Here is a 26,620-nt window from a genome sequence, read left to right on the forward strand (position 1 = left end):
CTAATAGTCCCCCTCTCTCTCCCTCTCTGTGGCCATGAAATGCTTCTCTTATGACCTTGCATTGTGCTCGCGGACTACCAGCCCCCCTTTCTCTGCACACACACACACGCGCGCGTTCAGGATTAATGTACACTCGTGAATCTATTTAATGTTCTTGCAGATGAGCTGTAAAACTGATACTAATGCCTGTACAAAAAGAATTGAATGGGTAATAGCAATAGCTGGCTGATAAACAAACAATGGCCGACGCTTCTCTACACACACCTGCTCGCACTATAGTGACTGGTTCACAGATGACGCCTTTTTTCGTCCCTCTGCGTTGTTTTGTGCGGACCGTTGAACGTTACGACACGTCGAAGTTCAACTTTTTTTATATAAACGTTCTTTCAATTCCACTGCGCTCGCTTACAAACGCAACACGTTCATTGTGAACGCACCGTTGTTGCACCACGCGAGCGCGCGCGCGCTGTCATGTGCTAACGACCTATCTGTCACATCTAGTATGCATGTGCAAATATCCGAGTAGCTCATTAGATGCGTTATGGTTATGCATACAATAAGAGCAGGGCATTACAAGTTTTCGGATGAGTTCGCACCTCGCAGGAAATGGTGCCCACAAAACCGCCAATTTACTCGGTCACATCGTGAACAGTAACAGCTTCAGATGCTAAAAGGATGCTCAGAAGTGTTTGTGTGTGGGTCGTGACTTGTGAATGTGCCAGAATTATTAAATTTGTTGTTGAAACGTAAATATGCTTGGCTAACAAATTTAGAAGAGGCAGTTTAATTTTTCACCGTTGTCATTTGCAAAGCCTATGCATGGGTTTAGTAAATGAAGAAGACCTTTATGGGATAGTTCATTAAAAAAATGTCTGGACGAACTATCCCTTTAATACCTAGAATGAGATTATTTGACTATTTGTTATTCTTAAAATCAATTTTAAATCCATATTTGTAGTAATGTACAATGAAGCTCAGAGTTCGGCAAACACAGAACAAGAAATCGCTTAGCAATTCTTAAAAAACACTCTGAACACTCTATCTATCACAGAGAAAAACTCATTTAATGAAACAAATGTGGCAACGTAATCGTTTACATTTTGTGGGTAACTATCTAATTTCAAAAAACACTATATTTCTGGCCAACTTTAGGCTACAGTAAAATTCCTGTCTTGAGTTTTGTAAGGTTGAGGTGCAAAGAGAAGTTCAAGCCCTTCACCTCCCCCATCTTTCCTGTGCTTGTTTCCTTCCTCTCTCATGTTAAGCCTGTGTTCGTTCTCTTTCTCTTACTATAAAATCCTCAGGATGTGACAAATAAAGAGAAATTAAGCCCCTTAAATCCTATAAAGTGAAACAGAGACACACACACACACTCACAATATATACATATTTACACATAAAACCAGACTGCAGCACACACAGCTGAACAAAACATCTACAGCTGCAGTGCCGCCCCAATCTCACCAGATATAAAAAGATTGATGATTATTGATCCCCAAAGAGAAATCCAGTGCAGCGGCAGCACTATTAAACAGAGTGCACATATAATGAAACCGTATATGCGTCTAGCAAGCATAAACAATATATACGGGTGTAGTTGGTCAGTAAGGACTTACAAAAATCATGGATATAATAGCTGTGACAAGGATTGTTGCACATGCTCCAGTTCCCTTGTGGCCAACGAACGGTCTACGGGAAGCATCACCCCACCCATGAGTGCTTGGAAAGGCGACTCCACTGAGAGGGTGGCCGGGGGGAAGCCACGATGGGACTCGGACATCAATGTGACGTGAACATTACAGCAGGTTGTCAGATTTGTGCAATACGAGAAGCGATTTATAGGGCCCAGCAGGTAGGAAACATATAAGCAGTTTGTCAGCGCTGCCTCTGATACTGTTGGTTCTACACTTGCTCCTCTTCCCGCATCAGTCCTTACTACCCCGGCCCGTCCTCCCTAGGGACAGTTCAGTTTCCACTTGGTCAGTCAGTCCTCACAGCTTTGACCTACTTCACGTCTCCGGCTTCATATGCGTACTCATGGACTCGCACACGCTCAAAAGTGCACATGCGGCGATGCAAATGAACGCTGAGTGGTGATTACAAAGCTGATTTCACCTGCTGCGGTCTGACGAACACATCAACAAAGCTGCTGTTCAGAGATGCTGATGGACTGCAGGATGTAGCAGTGACATAAACAGACCGCACGGACACGTGTGCATTGATCAGAGTGGGGTTCGAAACTCTGAAACCACGGCCCTAATGCTGAGATTCGAAATCAATCATCAAGGGAGGGTTTATTTACAATATTACACCGGAAAGGTCAACGGATAGGAAATATTTGAATTCATGTTTAAGCAAATTGGTGACACTGCACTGAAGCTCAAAATGCTCTTTGGATCATTTTCAAATCATGCTAGAGAACATGAAGATCAGGTTTCACACAAACCTGTTGAGTGCTGCTGCCATTAAAGCAAAGGAGGAACAAAACTAGCATTATTTTTTAGTTCATGGCAATTATTAATATAGTTTGTACTAAAGTTAGAAAATTAAATGGGAATAATTCAAAATAGAAACATTTTCACTAACAGACTGATCTGAAACATTAGACACCTTAATTTTATATATGTGTGTCTTCTGTTCTGTTACTTGTACCAAGATATCCCCATTTTTGTCAGCAAAAGACATAATCTGTAATCCTTTTACCTCCAGTGCTTTTTTAAATTGCATTAAATTACTGTACAGTCATGAATTCTGTGGAACTGTTTCCTTAAAGAAAGGGGAACCTGAAAGAGAGTTGAAAATAACTGTACTCTCATTTCATCACCAGTGGGTTTTATTTAAAGTTTTCTGGGGGTCTAAAGTTTTCTTTTTCCTCCATTCTGTCACGGATGGGGTTTTGGTTCCTTGTCGCTGTCGCCTCTGGCCTCCTCAGTTGGGGACACTTGATTCTAGCGATTATCGTCGATTTGATTACAGAGACTCTGCATTTAATAAAAACCTGAGTGTTTCATCTGGTCATTATACAGTTCTATCACTCTATTCTCCTATTTGATACGGTTTGGTGCTTTGACACAATCTGTATCGTTATATAAATAAAAGTAATTGATGGATTGATTTTCTGAATTATAACCTAATATAACACTAAAGGTTATGTAAGACCTTAAGTGAGCCATTGGTAAATTTCTCTTGACTGTGTAAACACTAAATCTCTATTAATAACTATTTGTGGTCTGCAACGCTGGTACAACCAATGGAGTGAGTTTGGGGCGGGACTGTTTGCTAAGCAATGGTAGATTAAAAAAATCTTTATTTTTACAATTCTGTCAAATATTATTAGAATACAATTTTATAATTAAATCAAGTGGCTCTGACATTATAAAGTCACAGCCAAATATACAGACATGCTTGTAAAAAAAGTCTGGTAGCACAACTCTGTGGCAATTCTAAGTACTGCATGTGTTCTGTGATTGAAACCCTAGCTTTAATTTAAATTAGCAAGAAATCTTCGAAAAATAAGCCTTATAAGCATTCTGCTTTTTATTAGTCAACCAGCATGCACAATATTTTACTCTCATGAACAGATCTGATAAATTCAAAATCAGTATGGCGTATAAATCTCTTATGCGCCTCGTCAGAAATAATATATTATTCATTTGCATGTGCAAATTATATAAGTACATATTAACAAAAAATTATATTATGAGGTATAATTATTGCAACATCCCACGGTATATCCGAATATGGACATAAAGACACTACCAAACAATAACAATCCCAATTAAGTGAATCTAGTCACAAGTAAATGTTTGGTTAACAGCCAAGGCCCTGTTAAACAGGTCACAGGATCTCTACAGAGAATACATGCAGTATATGCTTGAATCAGGAAAGCAAGGTAGAATGAGGACAGGAGGGAGTTTCTACAGGCAGTGAGGGGGTTGGGCTACTGTGATGTAGCTGTGGCCCAGGGGTGAAAAGGCACCGCTGTGTAAACTGATGTCAGTGTGGATCACCGCTGTGTGTGCGTCTCATCTGCTCGGCCTGTTTCACAGCCTTCTCCAGCTCCCCCTGGGACAGCAGCCCACAGCGCTGCAGGGCAGAGAGCAGCTGGGCCCGAGAGTCGCTGATGAACGAGTGGGACAGGAAATAGGGAAGACCACCTCCATTCTTGAGGAAGTAGAGGGGTACTCTGACCATACCTAATACCTGGAGACAGATAAGAAAGTTGCTTAATAAGATTTTGTAAGTGCACTTACACAGGCAAAATAACAGAGAGTTTAACCTCTAAACCGTGGTCTGCGGCTGTAGCTACGGCTGCTCGCTCTAACTCTTTCAGCTCTGACTCTGTCATCTTCTTGATGTAGAAGTGCGTGATGAGCCGAGAGCAGGATGGAGAAAGACAGGAGGACACGTGATTGTCCACGCCCACAGGCACAGCCACGCCCACCTCCTCGTGGAGCTCTCTGCTAAGCCCCGCCTCCAGGGTCTCCTCAGACGGGTTCACCAATCTGATTATAAAATAACACACAGCCTTCATGAATAATGCCGGTTCATTTTTGGAAAAACAAACAAACTTAAAATTCATTCAAAATGTATTTATTTATTTTTTGCATAAAAAGTAACTCACCCCCCTGGGAAACCCAGCAAGCCATCAAAACGCATCTGCATCTGAATGACAGTAATCTGAATTCAGGTCGAGGGCATTTATTTACATATTATTTAACTTCCTGCTTTGGTATAGGGCACCTGTCGTAGTCACGCTCTTCACATAAAAAGTAAAAAAAAAAAAAAAAAAAAAAAGTGAGTGCACTCTTCCTTACCAGTACTATATGTTTGATTGGGATTTTCCCGAAGAGCTTGGCACTAGAGTCTCCGTACAGCAAAACGTGACACGCGTGTCTGTAGCCCTCCCGTGTCAACGCATCTTCTCTCGTGATCTGTTCCGCCATTACAGCACGAGCGATAAACAAATGAATCAGTTGTACATTTAATAACGCGTACTGCTAAATAAGGAATAGCAAAAGACACGGTGCGCGTGTACGCTACTGCTGCAAGCAACAACGTGCTACTGTAATCACCTGACGTTTACTATTTCATAATAATAGTCCATTGCGAACTTTTTTTTTTAAATAGCTACCACAGTACACCATATAAACTGTAGTTAACGCAGCAAAACTTTGTATTTACCTCATTTCAAACAAATTCTCGAATTAAAATAAATGCAAAATCCTGAAACCCATTTAAAATGTTCGGGGTCCCAAATTAATTCAAAATCAAAAACTAAAACTTTGTAACAAAAACTGTTTTATGTAGTGTTTTACACAAAACTACCATGGCATTCATTGTAAATGTGGTCATGCTTATTTTATATAGCCCTATATAACTAATGAGCACGATAGGCTTAACAAATGTTCACTGGTAATATTTATAGTCCTGTAGTTTATACCAATATTGTAAACGTTTAAAAGTTATGCACATTCATTACGCAGTTTTTATTAACTTTTCAGACGACGTACGTCTGTTGTCCTATAGATGGCAGTAGATTACACTAGACTGCGCACCTTAAGATGCTAACATGAAAGAAAGAAAGAAAGAAAGAAAGAAAGAAAGAAAGAAAGAAAGAAAACCGTTCCCGTTGAAGGAAAAAACGAACTGGATATAGATGCAATGCTTCCCTTTCTCTTTCATGTCACTCCAAATCTATGCCACCTGTGCGTAGCACTAAAATAACCTCTTATATCTAAATGCAGCGTGGCTTCAAAAGCAAAGGCGAATCCGCGGTCATAACTGTTAATTCCTCACGCATGCACTGACTCTAGTTTCATATTGCCCAATTAGTTTGCAAAGAACCGGCGATCTGCTACGGACCTCGCATAGCATTGCGAGTTTCAGACGTGCCATTTCAAAATGACTGTGACTACCACAACAAAATGAATATAAAAATGATTCTTATTATATTAGCACTGAAACGTTTGTACATACCCTGTCATATAAATCCTCGTGGTTTAACAGGAATCGATTACCGTGTAGGATTCCTGTACACAAAATGGTATTGGTGCATCCATAAAAGTTAAATCAGTAATTTATTTCATAAACAAGCTATTAAATATCTGAGTGTTGTAGCGGCCCTGAGGGAATGTGTGTTAGACATCTCAAGAGTGTAAGACTACACTGCTTCCATACCATACAACACTTGACAGGATTCTTCAGCAGCCTTATAGCAGCTTTACAAGTTACACCACGATGCTCCTGCCGTCTCTCTGACCTTGTGCAGTGCAAGGTGATGACTGGAGGAAATATTCAGTTTCGCAACCACTCCCGTCTTCTTTTCTAACAAATATCATTTGTCTTCTCAACTCTTGTGCCAGCTGGACACAGAACATGCAAGCATGGTGCCCTAGCAAATAATATAAGACAGTATAACAAAGATTGTACATGCAAACATTTGTGAACTACTAAAACATCTGAAAATATCTGCATTTATTCATCATCATTGAGCACTCGAGTAGTAATGGTAAATGAACTACAGCAAACACAGCTAGTTAAAGGATGAGAACTGTGGGTAAATATGGTCCTGGTGTGTGTGTGTGTGTGTGTGTGTGTGCATTCTTCAACAGTGGTTGCAGTGTTGGATACACCTAATGTGGCTTTTCTGAGTCAGCCATGTGGATGTTTCCATCAATCCCTGGGCCTTTGAATAGTTAAGAGACGTGTCACACAGTAATATCTATGGGAGACTGACTGAATTAACCCATATTCACTTCCCATTCCAATCTGTCAAAGTTCCCATTGCCCCATGGTGGGAGACAGTAAATGAATGTAGAGATGTGCAGGTGTATATAAGTGGAGCTGAGAATTTTAATTGCAGGTTATATGTACTATTTAAATAGTTCTGATGGTGGTGTAAGACTATACTGGGAATGTTAAGAGACAATGTGACAGATGAAGAGATAAAGCGCGCTCGTGAGGCTGAACACATGGTCACGTTCATCATAGCTCTTGTTTTACTCATTTCAGTCACTGTAAATGTGTAGCAATTCTCATGTGGTTAGCTGGAAAGGTATTACCGTGATTTACCATGATAGGGTGTTTTGTTGTTTCTTTTGGCCATAAATTATTACATTAAATTAAATTAAATTATTATTACAAAATTAATATTGATCTCTCCGTTGATGCAACTGAACCTTTAAGCATCAGTGCCTATAGACTTGAATCAGGCATCTGGGATTGTTGAAGTCAGTGTTGACTCAAGGCCTTGTTAACTCAGTCCGTCCTCTCTGGGCTTACCGTGTGGCAGGGGATTGCGCCAGAATGGCTGCGCTATTCTTGAGCCTCAGCGCTTTCTAAGTTTAAAAGGTTTATGTGAGCTGCTGGCTATTGTTCTGGTGAAGGCGTCAGGGATTGTTATGGGGGATCTTAGGGGGAGAGATATAGCGCTGTCAAAATCCAGACTAAAATAAGCAGACAGCTGTGGGTGCTCATATCTAGGTTATGTGTTTGAGTGTGTGTGAGACTGATGGTGTAGCAATCTAGAACTAACACAATGCAGACAGGCCGTGCGCGGAGCCAGATGGGGGAGAATGGCACTGGTTGTCTCCATCCAATGAGTCACTTGCTAAAAGACTGATTAGCTTACGTTATGGACGATTTGTGGGGACGGGCTAGCTGGTTATCCCGAGATTAGGACATCTAGGGTTTCCCAAACTCTCCTTCTCTTCATTCTCGCTCTCAATCCCACGCACAGGTGCAGGGGGTCGCTGTGTGCCAGGGTCTTACTGTCACTGTCAGACGCAGATCAGCGGGAAAAATTAATGTAGAATCCTGAATTGTGGGAAGGCGAACGCTTCTCAGCTGGGATCTGACTCACATGTCTGCACCTGGTGGATAGATCACACATAGGATTTAGAAGACCAGAAGACACCGTATGTTTTGATTGGCAATAGGAAAACATTTATTAAGTATGTTTACGTGTATTTTTTTGGCCCCCGTTGGATGTGTGCGTACAGAATGCGACCACCCTCCTCCACCTCTGACCTTTCAGCCTCTGCGTTAGAGCTCTGTGCCACTGGGTGAGAGCTGATAATCTATAACAACTGCTCGCCATGCGTACAGCTTCAAACCCTGGTTCCTGGAAGCTTTGTTTAGGTGTGCCATGTCAGCCACTCTTTATGGCAAATGACACTGTAATGAATAGTATAATGTTGGAGAGGAACTGTCTTTAAGGTACGTCACTGTTCTTAAATGCTGAACTGATGAAATAATGTTTTCATAAACGATCCTCTCTCTGATGTTTAGCTTTGGAAAGTCTGAATCATAGTGAATTGGTTCACCTTAAATGGTTTTCTCTGTACTATGTAGCAATGGAAAGGAGGGCCGGTGTCCTGCAGGGTTTACCTTCAACCCTAATCAAACGTACCTGAAGCAGCTAATCAAGGTCCTACTAGACATGTATGCAGGTGTGTTGAGGCAAGCTGGAGCTGAACTCTGCTGGACACCGGCCCTCTAGGACAGCGTTTGGACAGCCCTGGTCTAATTCATTCAAATAAACCATTTATTCTTAAACAGTTCTCTCTGTTCTATGTACCATTGGACATTTTGAGTCGTAATGAATCGATTTCTCTTTAACAGTTCTGTCTGTGTCTGTTTCGTTTAGCATTAAAAAGATTCCTTGTAATAAATTGGTTCTTCCAAACAAATAGATTACAAAACGATTCTCATATTCAAATCCTTGCTCCATGTAGAATACTATTTTCTATTTCTGCCAGTAGGATGTGTACTGTATGACTGTAGTAGGATACATATAAAAGGATCTGTTATAATATATAATATAATACTGACACTCTGACTGTTCAGAAACCCTAATTTTTTTGGCGTAAGCATTGATTAAATTGCAAATTACATCACTTAATAGTTTTTTTTCTGCAAAAACATACTGCACCATTAAGTAGCATTATAGCTAAAAATATTTTCAAGAAAAATTTCCTCAAATCTGAAAAATATAGTGTATAGCTGTATAAATGGTGACATCTGACGGTATTTTTAGGGTTGAGATGTGGACGCTCTTTCAGTGTTTGATCACTGGCAGATCACTTTCAGTAATTTCTAAGGGAAACAAAACAGAGCACCGCCTCTTTAACCACAAACCCATGCCAGACAGCACGGCTATCTCTGCACGGAATGCCTGCTATTGCGAACAGGAGTTGTATTCTCTTCTATTTTCGGACTACATAGTGGGCTCTGGATTCTGCTAGAGGACACTTATCTCAGCTTTACCCCTCAAGGTCGACAGCTTCTGAGGCGCCTATTTGCTGAGGAGGAACTGATTGTATCAGTAACCGAGTATGAACATCATGCATATCTTGTGTGTCCTATTGAACATACAACTAGTCTGTCGAATAAAGCAAAGTGAGATACCTCTAACACACACACACACACACACACACACACACACACACACACACACACACACACACATGGACTGCATCAAGTAGATAAATTAATTCCTCATCTCAAAAATTAGTTACAGGAAGCCGTTGATGAGGTAGAAGCACAGGCTGATTTTATCCCTTTCAAATACCATATTTCATCCTGTCATAACATAGTTTAATTCTACTCTTGAGTAGAATGAAGTACTCTTGATAGCTTTTTGAATTGCCTGAGCTATCTGGCCCATGTTTTATGGTATGCATTTAATGTGTACATTTAGTAAGTAATCATATTATATAAATATTTATTTTAAAAAATTAAACATTTATTTCTTTATGCATAAAACTTTATTTTTATAATATTTATTATGCTAATAAAACTACAAATATAAATGACTCTTGTGAGTCATTTTCGCGATAATTTAACTTTTGTGGTAATAGAAATACTGTCTGAAAAAGCACAAAATAAGCCTCTTTCCCGCCCCGATCTTACTATTTTAAAGGGGTTCAAATCTTAATTAGGCCCAGACCCCTCCAAATCCCAGCACAATTCGCGCCCTAGGTTTGCATTTTATTGCAATCGTAATATTTTTTTTTTTTTTTTTTTTTTGCCAATTATAACATCACGTAAGTCTTTAAAGAATAGGGAGGTCACGTATTTAGCCTCTGGACAGCAGCGTATAAATCACAACCAACAACAATGTCGTTTTAAAAATAAACCCTTACAGTACGGTTCCTCAAACCTGTTTGCCTTTTGTGAAGGCGCAGGGCCGGACCGCACGAGCGCGCAGCCAATGAGCAACTGAACACACACAGACACATGGGGATATCTGACACATCTCCCCAACTCTGACCTTGAGGGAAACAATAAAAGAGCACCGGGCCGCTTCTTTCGAGGCCAACCCGTTTAGACATTACTGAGGTTAGTATATTCAAATGCATGTGTTTCCACGGCGCCGTTTGGATAGGGCGCCCTGCATTGCATGTGACGAAACGTGTAATTTAAAGATTTTTTTTGTTTGCTTTTTTACGCAAATGCTTACCGAGGTTGTGGATTAGAGATTTTTTATTTCCTCCCAGCACACGTCTACGACAAACACAACAAAGTGGAGAAAGCTTTCTTCTAACGAAGTTTCTACGGCGTTACAGGTGTTTGAGCGCAGCTCCGGGACCAGAAGCGTTAATCATGTCCCGCTTTATGGAATTGAGGGATTTTGGAGATGCGGCCACATTTCTGCGTAAAACCAACCTGGAACAACTCGCTGCGCAGTCCCATGCGTTTGATGGTACTGTCACACACCCTGTTTGAGTCCTGTGTGAAAACCAGACATTGTATTGGTGCACAGGCCTCTCAAAATGTTTCAGTCGATTTCAAATAATATTCGATTCTGAATGAATAGGTTACACATCGAAGCGAGTATGTAATATCCATGTAAACAGAATAATGATAATCAGTTGATATTTTGATATAAAACCAGCTATTTCTTTTACATGCAAAGCGATGCAAAATACATTTATATTACATCCTACATAGCTTGATAAGATATAACAGTTGTAATAGTATTTTTATCGATTTAGTATAAGCATAAGAGGATATTTACCATGCATGTAGAGTTAATTTCAGAAGTAACACATACTTCTGTGTGCAGGGAAGAAACGCGTTTGGATTCCAGATGAGAAAGAAGCCTACACTGAGGTGGAGATCAGAGATACAGATGGAGATAAAGTCATGGTGGAGACCAAAGATGGAATGGTCAGTGAAGCTTCAATTGCCCTTATTATTTTCCGTGAACACAGTCATAATAATAACAGTCTTAATCAGTTTGTCTACTTTTTCAGTAAGTATAGAAATTGAAGAAATTGCATAAGACTCTCTTTAAGAAAAAAACCTTCAATCTTTCTTAACTCATGGAAAATATTTTTTTCTTGTTGTAAGCAAAAATCCAATAATATCTTTGTTCATGCAACAAGCACAACAAATAAAGACAAATCTAGGTATTTACTATAAAAAAATATTGATTAAAGAAATTATATTGTACATCAAAACAATGCTGTATGTTAGATTTTCTTTAACAATTCATCAGACTCAAGTGAGGAAAAAATGCATGTTTTCATTAAAATATCTAAAATGAATCACAAGGTGGGGATTTCATTCTTGAATCTAATACTGACAGATGTTAACGGTGAAAGAGGAAGACATTCAGCAGATGAATCCCCCGAAGTTTGACATGATTGAAGACATGGCTATGCTTACGCACCTCAACGAGGCCTCCGTTCTTTTCAACCTCAGCCGACGCTACAGTTTCTGGATGATCTACGTGAGACAACGCTTTATCATTTACTGCTAAACAGCTGTCTGTGACCAAAAGAGGTTTAAGAATAACTTGAGAGTCAAGTTGTCTGTTTCTCTAATGCTCTTTATGACGCTTGGATAATTTCAGGGCTGTCTCAGTCTCAATGCGTGTGTTTTTGTCTGTCCACAGACATATTCAGGGCTGTTTTGTGTGACAGTTAACCCGTATAAATGGCTTCCCGTCTATTCTCCTGAAGTGGTTGCAGCATATAAGGGCAAGCGTCGCACAGATGTTCCACCTCACATCTATGCCATAGCAGACAATGCCTACAATGACATGCTAAAAAGTATGTTATGAACCCATGTCTTCTATGTTGCGTAGCTTGATTCAGAATACACTTACTAGATCAAAACAAAATTGATGAATTTAATGGTCTTTTTATTTTTTAACGCATACTTTTAAAGTGATCTGAGCAGTTTTTTTCTCCTGTAGATCGTGAAAACCAGTCAATGCTTATCACGTAAGTGACCCTCCATTACATCTCTATTCTACAACTATTAGGTCAAAATGTCCGGAAATCCTTTTTCTCTCATTATTTAATCATGAAGCGGTATAAAAAAATGGGGTTTTACCATTTTGAAAAGTTTTCTTTTTTCTTCTTCTTCTTCACTTCTTGAATTCAATATTGTTTCATGTATATTTCACATAAATTTTGTCCATGCCTAGCGGAGAATCCGGTGCTGGCAAAACTGTCAACACGAAACGTGTAATTCAGTATTTTGCCATTATAGCTGCTCTTGGCGATGCAGGGGGCAAAAAAGGAGTAAGGGCAGAAACTTCACTTCTGTCTTTTTGTCATCACCCATCCTTATCCTTTGTTTTTTGTTTCCCTACGAGTTTTCTTTTTGTTCCTCTACTTCTTGTTTTTGGGGATTTTTAATAATGTCTGAATGTTTATCTATTCCTTTTGGATTCACAGACATCCTTTTAACCGATAAGGAGTGACCCTCAGAGACTTGATACCCTAGTTTTGTATTCCCGTTCCAGTATGTTTTTAAAACCCTTTTTTATACCACTCTACATTGCCCTTTTCCCTTTTTGCAATGTCTCTCATTATTGTCTCTTGTTTTTAACAATATAAACTCCTTTTTGCATTTCTTTGAAAAACCAAAACCCAACTTCATCTATTTTCCCCTCAATCATGACAGATAATATTTCATTTTCATTTCCATTTCCGATTGTTCTGTCCTACTCATAGATATAATTTTGGTGTTGGAATAAAAACTCACACATTCTTCTGTTTTCAACGTAAATAGGGTACATTAGAGGATCAGATCATTGAGGCAAATCCAGCTATGGAAGCATTCGGCAATGCAAAAACCCTGAGGAATGACAACTCATCCCGCTTTGTGAGTGAACATCATAAGCACAACATCTTAGTTTTTTTCTCAATATTGTTCTCCGTCTCACTTTCTTCTCTATCTTTAACACAGGGCAAATTCATACGAATCCATTTTGGGCCAACAGGGAAACTAGCATCTGCTGACATTGACATCTGTAAGCTGATCTGAAAAATATTCCTGTCTTAATAGATTAAATCTACAGTTTTTTTACTTCAGTTCTTGTTCCGTTTTCCATTCTTTTTTGTTTAGATCTTCTGGAAAAATCCAGAGTGATTTTTCAGCAAGCTGGAGAGAGAAGCTACCACATCTACTACCAGATCCTCTCACAGAGGAAACCAGAACTCCAAGGTATTCCGAAGAATCCCCTTTAACATGACTCCTATTTAAGTTTAACTTTATTTCAAGTGTAGAAATCTACATGCCTGCAATCCAAAGTGCGCTCTTCATCTTCCATCTCAGATATGCTGCTGGTGTCGTCAAATCCCTATGACTACCACTTCTGCTCGCAGGGCGTCATAACTGTAGACCAGCTGGATGACGGAGACGAACTGCTTGCGACTGATGTAAGTGCTGCTTGTATGAAGGAGATCCCTAATTATTCCACATTAAACACTTAATAACCACTCGCTATAAGAAAACGTGCTTACCGCCTTCTCTAGCATGCAATGGACACCCTTGGCTTCACCCCTGAGGAGAAGTATGGCTGTTACAAGATAGTCGGTGCTATCATGCACTTTGGCAACATGAAGTTCAAAGTACGGCAAAGAGAGGAGCAAGCCGAGGCGGACGGCACTGAAAGTAAGAGGGATTCTGTCATAAGCAATATCAGTGTTTTCGGTTTAGTGTCTTGCAAGACCTGTTTTTTTTTTTTTCACCCAGGTGCGGATAAAGCCTGCTATCTCATGGGGATCAGTTCAGCTGATCTCATAAAGGGACTGCTTCACCCCAGAGTGAAAGTGGGCAATGAGTACATTGTCAGAGGACAGACAGTTGAACAGGTCAGTTCGGTCAGAGTAATGATATACAGCTTCTCTGCTATATAATTTCATCTTGCAGTGAGAGAATATGGGCTTTTGTGTCATAACAGGTGACCTACGCTGTTGGTGCTTTAGCCAAAGCCACATATGACCGCATGTTTAAATGGCTGGTGAGCAGAATCAATAAAACCCTGTACACGGCCATCCCTCGGCAGTTCTTCATAGGAGTGCTGGACATAGCAGGCTTTGAGATCTTTGAAGTAAGTCAGTTGATTATTGCTTTGGATTACTCCTTTTTTTACCATATGACAATGTGTTCTGCACCAGTTTTTTGTGATTCATAAAATAATGACTTATGCAAATGTCCATTGCAAACAATGTAGAGAACTTCAGGAAATGTGCATTGATACACAACCTACACATTATTCAGTACTCATGTTACCTAAAACTCTTCCTCTTCTTTTTTCCTGAACAGTTCAACAACTTTGAGCAAATGTGCATCAACTTCACAAATGAGAAACTGCAACAGTATTTCAACCATCACATGTTCATCCTAGAGCAGGAGGAGTACAAGACAGAGGGCATAGAGTGGACTTTCATAGACTTCGGATTAGACCTGCAGGCTTGCATTGATCTCATTGAGAAGGTTGATATGGAATTAAATATAATGAAATGAAAGCATATGTAAGAAATGTAGTATACTACAGTAAGCTACACTAAAGTGTTACATCCCTCTTTCGTTGTTTGCAGCCGTTGGGTATACTCTCTATCCTGGAGGAGGAGTGCATGTTCCCTAAAGCCACAGAGAGCAGCTTCAAAGCTAAACTGTACGATAATCACCTTGGCAAGTCTCCCAACTTCCTGAAACCAAGGCCAGACAAAAAACGCAAATACGAGACTCACTTTGAGCTGGTGCACTACGCCGGAGTGGTGAGTGGAAATAACTTCATATTTACACACATATTTCAAGGCTATTTTTACCATAGCATACAATGGAGTCTTTATATGCCACAATAACTGGAGCCAGTGGAATTTGTTAAGCAATTTACAGTATGCATTGCCGCCATAGAATGGCACCATTTAAGTAACAGGGATAGTCTGGACCATGCTGAGGTTAAGTGCCTTGCTCAGTGACACAATGGTGATAACTCAATCCTTAATAACTATAATTCACTTAAAATTTCACATACAAATGTATGTTGTCAGGTGCCATATAACATCAATGGATGGCTCGACAAAAATAGAGATCCTCTGAATGAAACAGTGGTGGGAATCTTCCAAAGGACATCAAACAAGTTAATGGCAAGCCTCTTCGAGAACTTCATCAGCTTAGATTCAGGTGCATATTATTACAACCAATATTCAATTCAATAGCCAATTCGGTAACACTTTATAATAACAGCACACTATGAATCATTAAGTAAGCATTAGTATATTGTCAGTATTCTTTATAAAGAATTCTTTATAAAGCATTGTCCCAACAATAATAGTCATTAGTAAGCAGTTTATAAAAACATCTTATAAATGCTTTGTGCATTTAAATAGTTTATCAATCATTTACTTTCTAAATGATCTTATGAACCACTGACAACTCCTAAATAACTGGTTTGTAAATAACACAAAAATTTTGAAATTCAAAATTCATTGTTAATAAAGTATGAAAATACAATTCTTAAACATTATATGTATGCTCAAGAACAAAATATTTGCAACTGTATTTATAAACTTAACTGTATTTAGAATGTTGGAACAATGTTTTATAAAAGATAAAGGTACTAATGCTTAACTAATAATTCATAGTGTACTGTTATATTGTTATAAAGTGTTACATTACTGTTAATTCCAATGGACCTGATTGTACTGAGGTGTTTACCATGTGTACTTACAAGTACAGAAGCAAAACCAGGGAGCAAAGAGAAGAGGAAGAAAGGAGCATCATTTCAAACAGTGTCCCAGCTGCATAAGGTGGGTCAAATGTACCAGAAAAGCCACTTTTCACTTCTTTGAATATCAGTTAGAATTATATAGATATCGGAAATGTCTTGGAGAGTGAGCCAGTTAAGACTTGCAGTGATGTTTAGGTAATCTGACCCATGAACATCACTTTAAGTCTGTGCTGGCTCAGCTTTCACCAGCTACAGAGTGAAAGATGCAGGTAAGATCTGACCTAGTAGTTAGCATCACTACAGTAGAAACCTGAACATGTATTGTATTATGGACTACATGTTGACTGATCTTTCTTTCTCTATGACTTTAGGAGAATCTAAACAAGTTGATGACTAATTTGAGAAGCACCCAGCCTCATTTTGTACGATGCATTATCCCCAATGAGTCAAAGAACCCAGGTACAAAAAAATATCACAGTGCAGAGGATAAAACCAGTTGTTGTACTACAAGATCTCCATAAACCTATCGTCAACACATCATCAGTCTTCAGTTTTTTTCTTGTATCTGATAGGGATGATGGAGCCATTTCTGGTTCTCCACCAGCTTCGCTGCAATGGAGTCCTGGAAGGGATCCGCATTTGCAGGAAGGGATTTCCCAACCGCATTCTCTATGCAGAGTTCAAACAGCGGTTAGTTTTTCTTCATGGGTCGCATTTCTAATTTCAGCAGTACACATGGGATTGGATAATTGCAGGAATAGAATTTTAACCATCTATCAATCTTTGATTTTCAAATTGAATGCTACCCAAGTAAGTCTCTTTCATAGAAAGTCTGTTCACTCAGCAGCCATTTTTGCAACTCCTCCAGGCAGCTGTTTTGGGCATCCAAGACCTTAGTCGTATCTAAATGAACAGGGAATCCTAAAATCTCCAAAAGTGACAATTGAATTTTAAATTGGCAACAAAATCTGAAATGAACTAACCCATAAATGTTGTCCATATAGCGTTAAAATGTCCAGTCTAGACAAGCTGATGCGCACGTGCAGTCATAAATTTGCGTCTCTGCTTTGTGTGAGAACCAGAACTTCTAACAGCCGCTCTAACAGACTTGTTGTCTGTTTTATTCAGAAGGTGGAACTATTCCAACATATTGCACATTTGTAAATTCTATGGGTCTAGTTTTCGGTCTCATCCGCATCCAAATATTTTTAGCTGTACAAAAGCTTGTTATTTTAATGTATCTTAATTAGGAACACACTGGTTTGTAGTGCAAACAGTATTACCGTTTACTGCACGTTACTATTCTCCTCATTATTTACCTGTATGTCTAGAAGCCTCCCCCATAGCTTTACTTCCATGTTGAAATAAAAGGTGGACAGTGTTTGATTCTGATACTATTCAGATTCAACTTGCGGTACTGTATCTTGCTTACCAGCTTAATGAAATAGTAGTATGGTCACATAACCCTATTATGAAGATAATAATAATAATAAAGATGACATTAAACCGTTATGCTTTTACCAGTTACCGTATCCTGAACCCTTTGGCCATCCCAGAGGACACATATGTGGACAGCAGGAAAGCTGTAGAAAAGTTGCTTGGGTCTCTGGATATCGACCACACGCAGTACAAGTTTGGCCACAGCAAGGTTGATGAATTTGTCCTCTCTCACTCTCTTGCTACTCCCTATTTTCAGTCCCTGAAACCCATCCTAGGCTACACCGACCTGTGAATCTGTGCTTCTTCAGGTTTTCTTTAAGGCAGGACTTCTTGGCCAGCTGGAAGACATGAGGGACGAGCGTCTGTCTGAGATCCTCACCTTGCTGCAGGCCTTCTGCAGGGGCAAACTCATGCGGATGGAGCGCAGGAGGATGATGAAAGAGAAGTATGTGCCGATTGGATGTCAATGGTTATAAAGTGTCCGAATAGTTGCTATCAAACACTAACCAAAGAAAGTGTCATATTCCAGATATTGCTTACTTGAGCACTGTGATAAACTGTTGAGAGTGTGCACAGGCCTATGAGCCTGCAAATCTATGGGAGGAATGTCCAAAGTGCATGCAGACTATGCTGTGGCGTGTGTCCGGCGTGTGTCTGTATGTTTGTACGTGTATGTGCGGTCACTATAGAAAAAGCCGGTTAAACCCCCTCCACCCCAAATGGCATTTCCAAAAGCAGGTGTAGAGGTGGGTCATGTATCCCGCAAACGGCACGCATACCAGTTGCTGACGATTCCTCACCAGAGTTCCCCCTCCTGTCTTCATTATAAATAACCCTCTTTTGTCCAGAATGGATATGGCTGGGAGCTGGCTGAAAATTGCTGAAATGCCATCCCAGGTGACAGGGGATTAAGTCCTCTTGTTTCTTCAAATGGGCTCAGCTTTAGATAATCAACAACCTCTGCCTGACCTTTGACTGTCCCTGATTGTGTCGCCACTTCAGCAATGCGGAATTGATTTACTCTTTAGGCATGTTCAGTATCACAGTGGGATTACTGATATAGAACACACCAAACAATGGCGTGTGGCAGCTTGGCCCTATTTGGTGCTAGACATACTGAGCTAATTTAGAACAACAAGGACAGGGAGTGTGAGGTGCAGGCTACAAAATGCATGGGGCTTCTTTTATTCTTGGGCAAAAGTTTGAAAGAGTTTTGAGAAGGTATGAAAGACTTCATCCTGATACTCCTCAATTAAGCTTAGTATTCAGTAATATCTTTTGTTTGGAAGATATTCATCTGATGCTTTATGTAATACTTTCTAGACATGTCTATTAATATCAGCACTGGGGTCAATGACATGATTCACATTTTGTTGTAGATCTATTAAATTAAAACTATGTTTGAAATGCAATTCATTGACACAGTGACTTGAATACACTGCTTCTGTGATGCAAATTTGAAGAAATTAAATTCATTTTGATATTTGATGATATCAAAATATCAGTGTGTTACTGATAGTCTTCCCTGAGATCACGGGGAAAAACTGAAATGAAATTAAAAAACTTCCTTATGAAGAAAGGTTTGTAGTGCAATCAACATGCACAGAGAAAAATGGTTAAAAGTGAAAATATTTTTTTTCTTTAAGATTACCTTTTTGTTTGATTTTGAAAAGCAAAAATCATATACTATTTAATACTAATACTATATAGTATATTATATATATATATATATATATATATTAATCCACCATCTCATTATCTTCACTCAGGGAAGCTCTGATGGTCATTCAATGGAACGTCCGTGCTTTTTATGCCGTCAAGAACTGGCCATGGATGTGTTTGTTCTTTAAGATCAAACCTCTTCTGAGGAGCGCAGCTACAGAGAAGGAGCTGGCTACGCTGAAAGAGGAGTTCCAGAAGCTAAAAGAGGCTCTCGAGAGATCTGAGGTGAAGAGGAAGGAGTTTGAGGAGAGACAGGTCTCTCTGGTGCAAGAGAAAAATGACCTCTCTTTACAGCTTCAAGCGGTTAGTGTCAGAGTTAATTCACACCAATGAAACAACTTACAAATCAGAATCACTCTCTAACATCATGATTTCCTGATGGCTTCATGATCACATCTTAATGCGTCATACATTTAGTGAAATACATTCTAACCCCAGGAGCAGGATAACCTGGCCGATGCTGAGGACCGCTGTAACCTGCTAATCAAGGCTAAGATTCAGATGGAGGGGAAAATTAAGGAGCTGATGGAGAGGCTTGAAGACGAAGAGGAGGTTAATGCCACCATCTTGGCCAAGAAACGCAAACTTGAGGATGAGTGTATTGAGTTGAAGAAAGACTTAGATGACCTAGAGATTACTTTGGCCAAGGTGGAGAAGGAAAAACATGCCACTGAGAACAAGGTATGTCAGTGGATGGTAAAATGTTGTCTGCATTTGATGCTTTAATGAACTAATTATCAAGAACCTTATTTATACTTAACTCAGGTGAAAAACTTGCTGGAGGAAATGGCTGCATTGGATGAAACCATCCTCAGGTTGACAAAAGAGAAGAAAGCCCTCCAGGACGCTCATCAGCAGGCTCTGGAAGACCTGCAGAATGAGGAAAACAAAGTGAACATGCTGTCCAAGGCCAAGATCAAACTTGAGCAGCAGGTGGATGATGTGAGTATGCATTAAAAGCTACGAGACAAACTTAAAAGTCTGTAACAGTTCGTAACTTTTAACAGATTTTTAAATCACAGCTCAATGCTTATTATTATTTCCTGACTGCAACAGTTAGAGGGATCTTTGGAGCAAGAGAAGAAAGTGCGTATGGATCTGGAACGAGTGAAGCGGAAGCTAGAGGGAGATCTAAAGATTTCTATTGAGTCATCCATGGATTTAGAAAACAACAAACAGCAGCTAGAGGAAAGACTGAAGAAGTGAGATTTTACAGACATTATGCATAATATGCTTATGTTGCTATGCTGCATGATCAACACAGCTCTAACAAAATCTGTATACGGTCTTTTCTGAAGGAAAGACCTGGAAATGGTTCACATAGGTGCGAAGATTGAAGAGGAGCAAGCCTTGGTTATGCAACTGCAGAAAAAAATTAAGGAACTGCAGGTAATTATTTGGCAAATTAAACAGAAAATTCCACATTTGCTTAACAAGTTATTACTATAATGATATCATGGTAAACTCTTCACAGACACGTATTGAAGAGCTTGAGGAGGAACTTGAGGCTGAAAGAGCAGCTCGATCAAAGTCAGAAAAGCAGCGTGCTGATGTATCAAGGGAACTGGAAGAGTTAAGTGAACGTCTGGAGGAAGCCGGAGGTGCTACGGTTGCTCAGATTGAGATGAACAAGAAGCGGGAGGCAGACTTCTTAAAAATGCGGAGAGATCTGGAAGAAGCCTCACTGCATCATGAAACTACTATGGCCATGTTGAGGAGAAAGCATGCAGACACTGTGGCTGAGTTGGGGGAGCAACTGGACAACCTGCAGAGGGTCAAGCAAAAACTGGAGAAGGAAAAGGCAGAAGTCAGAATGGAGTCTGAAGATCTGGCATCTAACCTTGAAAATCTCTCCAGAGCCAAAGTAAGACATCTCAATGTGCTCTACATGGTTTCTAAGACTCATCGCTGTCTAATCATCCATGGAGCTCATGGTTAAAACATATAGAGTAAACATGAACTTGGTTGAAAAATACTTTGTTAACGGTGGTTGTTATATGCCAAATGAGAGAGTTCACAGAAATTCTGTTGTTTGCAGGCCACAACAGAGAAAATGTGCAGGATGTATGAAGACCAGCTGAATGAGTCAAAAACAAAGGTGGAGGAACTTCAGAGGCAGCTAATGGACATCACCTCTCAAAAAGCACGGGCCCAGACAGAGAGTGGTCAGTGTCCTGTGTTTTAAAACAGAATAGAAATTTGAGATTCACATTTGTCTTAGAAACATGTGGCAAAACAGAGCTTGATTAATGTAAGAAAAGGGCCACTGGCACTTCGTAAAGGCTTTGCTTTCTCTTTTCGGTCTTGCCGTTAACAGCCGAGGTCAGTCGCAAACTGGAAGAGAGAGAGGTTCTGGTTATGCAACTGCAGCGGACAAAGAGTGCTCTCAGCCAAAGCATGGAAGAGTTGAAGAAACAGCTAGAAGAGGAATGCAAAGTGAGACAAAATTTTTATTCAATGTTTGCTGAAAAAAAGACATTAAACATAACAATACTATGGCAGACAAGAAAAGCATAGGGGAAAAATGCCTTTAGATGTTGATGTATTGTTTTGCGTACACTACTGATGAAGTATTTTGGAACCGCAAAAGTGAAAAAAAGAGACTTTTACGAAGATTTTTTATGTTTCTTAGAACCAAAATCTGCATAAAGAGAATGATTTCTGTCACTTCATGACTTTTACCATTTACAGGATTTTAAAATATTTAATTTACATTCAAATAGAAAACTAATTTTAAATTGTAATACTATTTAAAATATTAGTGTAATACTGTATCTTTGATCAAATAAATGCAGCTTTAGTAAGCATTCAAGACTTACTTAAGGATTAAAAAAAATTCTATTGAACGATAGTGTTAATTTATTCAGTATATGCATCTCAGATGCATTATAATAATATCACACATTTAATATCTTACTGGGTTTGTGTTATGTACCAGGCAAAAAACAGTTTAGCTCATGCGGTACAGTCATCCAGGCATGATTGTGAGCTTTTGAGAGAGCAGTTTGAAGAGGAGCAGGAAGCCAAATCTGAGCTGCAGCGTGCTCTGTCTAAAGCCAACGCCGAGATTGCACAGTGGAGGACAAAGTATGAGACTGATGCCATTCAGAGGACTGATGAACTAGAGGACGCCAAGTAAGAGTCACTCTGCTGTCAATCTTGTGTCTTGTTCACAGATCAAGCAGAATTGCTGCTTTATTTTGCTTTATTTAAAACTGGCTTATCTTTCTTCAGGAAGAAGCTGGTTGCACGACTCCAAACATCTGAGGAGACAGTGGAAGCATCCAATGCCAAATGTGCCTCGCTGGAGAAGACCAAGCACCGTCTGCAGACTGAGATTGAGGACTTGATGGTTGATTTGGAGCGTTCTAATGCTGTGGCTGTTGCATTGGACAAAAAGCAACGCAATTTTGATAAGGTCAGGATAAGACGATTTAAATATTTGATTTAACCAGGCATGGTTCATATTTATTTTCCACTAACACATATTCTTATTACTATGTCCAGGTCCTGTGTGAATGGAGGCAGAAGTTTGAGGAGACACAGGCAGAGCTGGAAAGCTCTCAGAAAGAGTCCCGTAGTCTCAGCACAGAGCTCTTCAAGCTCAAAAACTCTTATGAAGAAGCCCTAGACCAGCTGGAGACGATCAAAAGGGAGAACAAGAACCTGCAGGGTAAAAAGACTGCACCTAGACTTCAGGACAGGGCATATGAAATTGCAAACATTTTTAAAGGAAGGAAGAATCGATTATGGTTCAGATTGATTTTGAAAATAAGCCCAACCAATATGTTTGTTTTGCAGAGGAAATTACTGACTTGACTGATCAGATTAGTCATGGCAACAAGACCATAAATGAGCTTGAGCAGATGAAGAAGGTGCTGGACCATGAGAAGAATAATATTCAAGCAGCACTGGAGGAGGCTGAGGTGATGAATATAATCTGAGATACCAAACAATGCTGACCGCAGACATTAATAATTATATACTAGGGTAAAAATCTAACGGGCAGCTGACTCTGTGTGACTCAGGGCACTCTGGAGCACGAGGAGAGTAAGACCATACGCATCCAACTGGAGCTCAGCCAGACCAGAACTGAAGTCGAAAAGAAACTCGCAGAGAAAGATGAAGAGATTGACAATCTCCGGTAAGGGAGAAAGACAAGAAAACATACTATTCAAATTACAGAATATAATTAAATCACATGAAACTGTTTATCAATGCAGTCGAAACCATCAGCGGACTCTGGACACCATGCAGACCACGCTGGATGCAGAGATCAGGACACGTAACGAGGTAGTCAGGGTTAAGAAAAAGATGGAGGGAGATATGAATGAGATGGAGATCCATCTGAACCACGCAAACAGGCAAGCTGTGGAGTCTCAGAAAATGGTGCGCAACCTACAGCTTCAAGTCAAGGTGAGAAGGAGGAATGGTTGGAAGAACTGAATAATCTTAAACATCTGGAATTGAAAATAATCTTTAGGGATGCATAATATAGTGATTTCTCTCTTTAATTATTGATATCCATTGATATTGAATATTTAATTATTCATGTTCATTTCCTTTAATTTTACATATAGATTAATTTTGCTGTCATGTAATGTTCATGTACAGTTCCTCGTTAAAAACGAGTCAATTTTCAGAATGTGCATAATAAAGTTGTGATGCCTTATATCACTTGTAGTCTTTAAAATAACGATTTTAAAATCATTTTTAAAATACCATTTTTATTTTTTAATTGTTTAGACAAAATCATCTACGTTAATATCAATGCATGGCTATTGGTTTGTATTACACACAATGAAATCTTTATAGAAATAATCATTTAAACTCAGCGTGTCAGTGCTCTTTTATCAGGTGCAACTGGTTTGTCTTCTCAGGACCTGCAGTTAGAGTTAGATGAGTCTATACATCACTGTGAGGACCTGAAGGAGCAGGTGATGGTCACAGAAAGAAGAAACACCCTGCTGACTGCAGAGTTGGAGGAGCTGCGTGGAGTGGTGGAGCAAACGGACCGCATGCGTAAAGTCGCTGAGCACGAGCTTCTGGAGTCCACCGAGAGAGCGAACCTGCTGCACGCTCAGGTAAAATCAATCAATTCAATTCACGTTTATTTGTATAGCACTCTTCACCATGTAATATATTTAGTAGTAGCAAATCAGTAGTGAGATCAGACAACTTAACATCCATTAATCTCTACAGAACATGGTGGTGTTGAACCACAAGAAGAAGTTAGAGAGTGATCTGTCCTCGCTGTCCGGGGAGGTGGATGATACTCTGCAGGAGTGTCGTAATGCTGAAGAGAAGGCGAAGAAGGCCATAACTGATGTGAGTTCCTACTAAAACAACAATATCCTGCATTAGTGCCTGCCGGCTTTTTAAGCTGTGTTGGTTCCAGAGGTGTTTTTACTGTTTGATGTTATAGTTTTTAACCAAATGTATCCCTCATTAGGCAGCCATGATGGCAGAGGAACTAAAGAAGGAGCAGGACACCAGCAGCCATCTGGAGAGGATGAAGAGGAACATGGAGCAGACCATCAAAGATCTGCAGATACGTCTGGATGAGGCTGAGCAGACTGCGCTGAAGGGGGGAAAGAAACAGATTCAGAAGCTGGAAATTCGGGTAGGCAGAAAAATGTCTTTTTTAGCGTCGGTCAAGACCTGTATATAACATACTTTACAGGAACATTTGAGGGAACATTTGAATCCTCAGGTGCGAGAGCTAGAGGGAGAGCTGGACTGTGAGCAGAAGAAGAGCGGAGAGTTTCAAAAAGGAATCAGAAAATATGAGAGGAGGATTAAAGAGCTCACTTACCAGGTATTACTCACAGGACATGTGAAAAAAAAACACTGTCATCTTCAGCGAGTTTACAAGACTGTTCTGTCTGCAGACAGAGGAGGACAGGAAAACTCTCCTGAGGATGCAAGACCTGATCGAAAAACTACAAGCAAAAGTAAAAAGCTTTAAGAGACAAGCTGAGGATGCAGTACGTATCTCCTGTTCATTTACAAAATCAGCTTTTTAAATTCATTCTTTTTTTTATTTAATTGGGCTAAAATAGTGCTTGAAAATATATTATTAAATAATGTGGCATTGTCCATTCTAAGGCTATTTTACTGTTGTGTGGCAGGAGGAGCAGGCCAACAGCAATATGTCTCGGTTCAAGAAGATCCAGCATGATCTGGATGAAGCAGAGGAGAGGGCAGATATAGCCGAATCTCAGGTCAACAAGCTGCGTGTGCGCACCCGAGAAACTCACGTTGTCAAGGTAACACACACTTAACTGATCTCAGCAAAATCAACAAAAAATGAACTCACCCTTTAAAGGACCACAACATTTTATTTTGAATGAAACGGTTTAATAGTTTTGAGTTTTTTAATCAATTCAGCCGATCTCCAGCACTTTTAGCTGTAGCTTAGCATAGATCATTGAATCTGATTAGACTGTTAGCATCACTCTCAAAAGTGACCAGAGTTTCGATATTTTTCCTATTTAAAACTTGACTTGTGTATTTACATTAAGGCAGGAAGAAAATGAAAAGTTCAGATTTTCTAAGCTGATAGGAACTATACTCTTACTCCTGCGTAATAATCAGGGAACTTTTAATTAAAGGAACATTTAAATTCAATGATCTATGCTAAGCTACAGCTAAAAGTGCTACCCCCAGACCTGGAGATCGGCTGAATGGATTCAGAAACGGTAAAACTCAAGTTTAATTCCTTTTTCAGAAAAGCGGTCCATTTCTTTAAATGTAAATAAATTGAAATAAAAATTAAAAGTGTTTTTGTTCACAGATCGTGGAGTGAAGACTGACTTAAGCCAGATGACTTTTGAGAGTCATGTATCGTGTGACAAGTACCTTTCCTTTCTTTTTGGTCTTTGTGAAATGCTGCAAGGCACAAAGGTTTTGGAAATGTTTAATGCTTACTGAAGGTCAACGCAAGCTTATTTTTCTTGATGTGATTGAAGCCTTCAATAGTAGTCTTGAAAAGTTTTTTTTTTTTTTTTTTTTTTAAGTGTTTGTTCATATGTCCTTCTTGGAAGGAAAGGGATGTTTCTGGAAAACCACTGCGTCATTACAGTACAGCTGAAGAGCAGCATGAAGAAATCGCTGTGTGCCTTTCTGTAACAGCTGATTTGAAACTGGACTGAGTTTAAGGACCCACAGGGTATTTGAAAAGCTATTTGGACATGATAAATAAACAGCACTTAAATGGAAATGTTTGCTTGATCATGTCAAGTTGCACAGAAATTCATTTGGAATAAAAACGCTAAGAATGTGTTCTTGTTTTTCTGGTCCAGCACAAGTAGTTTTAAACAAAGTGGGTTAATTGATCACTTTTACATTCCTTCCATGGATGAAAACTTTGAATGGTCAAGTTTGAGAGTTGCACTTAGTCTCCTAGAACTGTACGTCTTTGGTTATGTTTTCAAATTAACCAAATGTTCTTGATTTAAAATATAATATTATCTG

General features: G+C 39.5%; 2 protein-coding genes and 1 long non-coding RNA gene across 6 annotated transcripts; 1 reads left to right on the top strand and 2 right to left on the bottom strand.

Moving 5' to 3' along the window:
* Positions 1-3,289: 3,289 nt before the first annotated feature.
* Positions 3,290-5,089, bottom strand: zgc:103759 (U8 snoRNA-decapping enzyme). Its single transcript, XM_043224132.1, has 4 exons — positions 4,818-5,089; positions 4,625-4,665; positions 4,280-4,505; positions 3,290-4,203 (listed from the first exon to the last, which is right to left on the bottom strand). Exons 1-4 carry the CDS (start codon positions 4,944-4,946, stop codon positions 3,997-3,999), a joined length of 603 nt encoding a protein of 200 aa, XP_043080067.1. The 5' UTR covers positions 4,947-5,089; the 3' UTR covers positions 3,290-3,996.
* Positions 5,090-10,291: 5,202 nt separating this feature from the next.
* myh7bb (myosin, heavy chain 7B, cardiac muscle, beta b) lies at positions 10,292-26,426 on the top strand. Of its 4 annotated transcripts, XM_043225003.1 has the most exons (43): positions 10,292-10,344; positions 10,572-10,708; positions 11,072-11,175; positions 11,597-11,740; positions 11,906-12,062; positions 12,209-12,236; positions 12,443-12,539; positions 13,033-13,125; positions 13,210-13,273; positions 13,369-13,467; positions 13,579-13,682; positions 13,779-13,917; positions 13,999-14,117; positions 14,207-14,356; positions 14,572-14,742; positions 14,847-15,026; positions 15,303-15,435; positions 15,991-16,061; positions 16,354-16,441; positions 16,555-16,672; positions 17,507-17,630; positions 17,731-17,867; positions 19,192-19,447; positions 19,583-19,825; positions 19,910-20,086; positions 20,201-20,346; positions 20,443-20,533; positions 20,619-21,008; positions 21,183-21,309; positions 21,462-21,580; positions 22,083-22,279; positions 22,379-22,562; positions 22,652-22,817; positions 22,946-23,070; positions 23,173-23,288; positions 23,368-23,560; positions 24,025-24,228; positions 24,347-24,472; positions 24,597-24,767; positions 24,858-24,962; positions 25,036-25,131; positions 25,276-25,413; positions 25,941-26,426. In XM_043225003.1, the coding sequence occupies exons 2-43, from the start codon at positions 10,609-10,611 to the stop codon at positions 25,950-25,952; spliced, it is 5,802 nt and encodes a 1,933-aa protein (XP_043080938.1). In that variant the 5' UTR covers positions 10,292-10,344; positions 10,572-10,608; the 3' UTR covers positions 25,953-26,426. The 4 variants fall into 4 exon arrangements, with proteins under 4 accessions (XP_043080938.1, XP_043080936.1, XP_043080937.1 ...); XM_043225001.1 differs by lacking the exon at positions 25,941-26,426 and having other exon boundaries at positions 25,276-25,931; XM_043225002.1 differs by lacking the exon at positions 25,941-26,426 and having other exon boundaries at positions 10,310-10,344; positions 10,503-10,708; positions 25,276-25,931.
* LOC122328925 lies at positions 24,587-25,098 on the bottom strand. The gene is made up of 3 exons (XR_006247856.1): positions 24,960-25,098; positions 24,821-24,883; positions 24,587-24,725 (listed from the first exon to the last, which is right to left on the bottom strand). It is a non-coding gene; the product is annotated as an uncharacterized LOC122328925 (long non-coding RNA).
* Positions 26,427-26,620: the final 194 nt, after the last annotated feature.

This window comes from Puntigrus tetrazona, chromosome 23, assembly GCF_018831695.1.
Source record: "Puntigrus tetrazona isolate hp1 chromosome 23, ASM1883169v1, whole genome shotgun sequence".
NCBI classification, from domain to species: domain Eukaryota; kingdom Metazoa; phylum Chordata; class Actinopteri; order Cypriniformes; family Cyprinidae; genus Puntigrus; species Puntigrus tetrazona.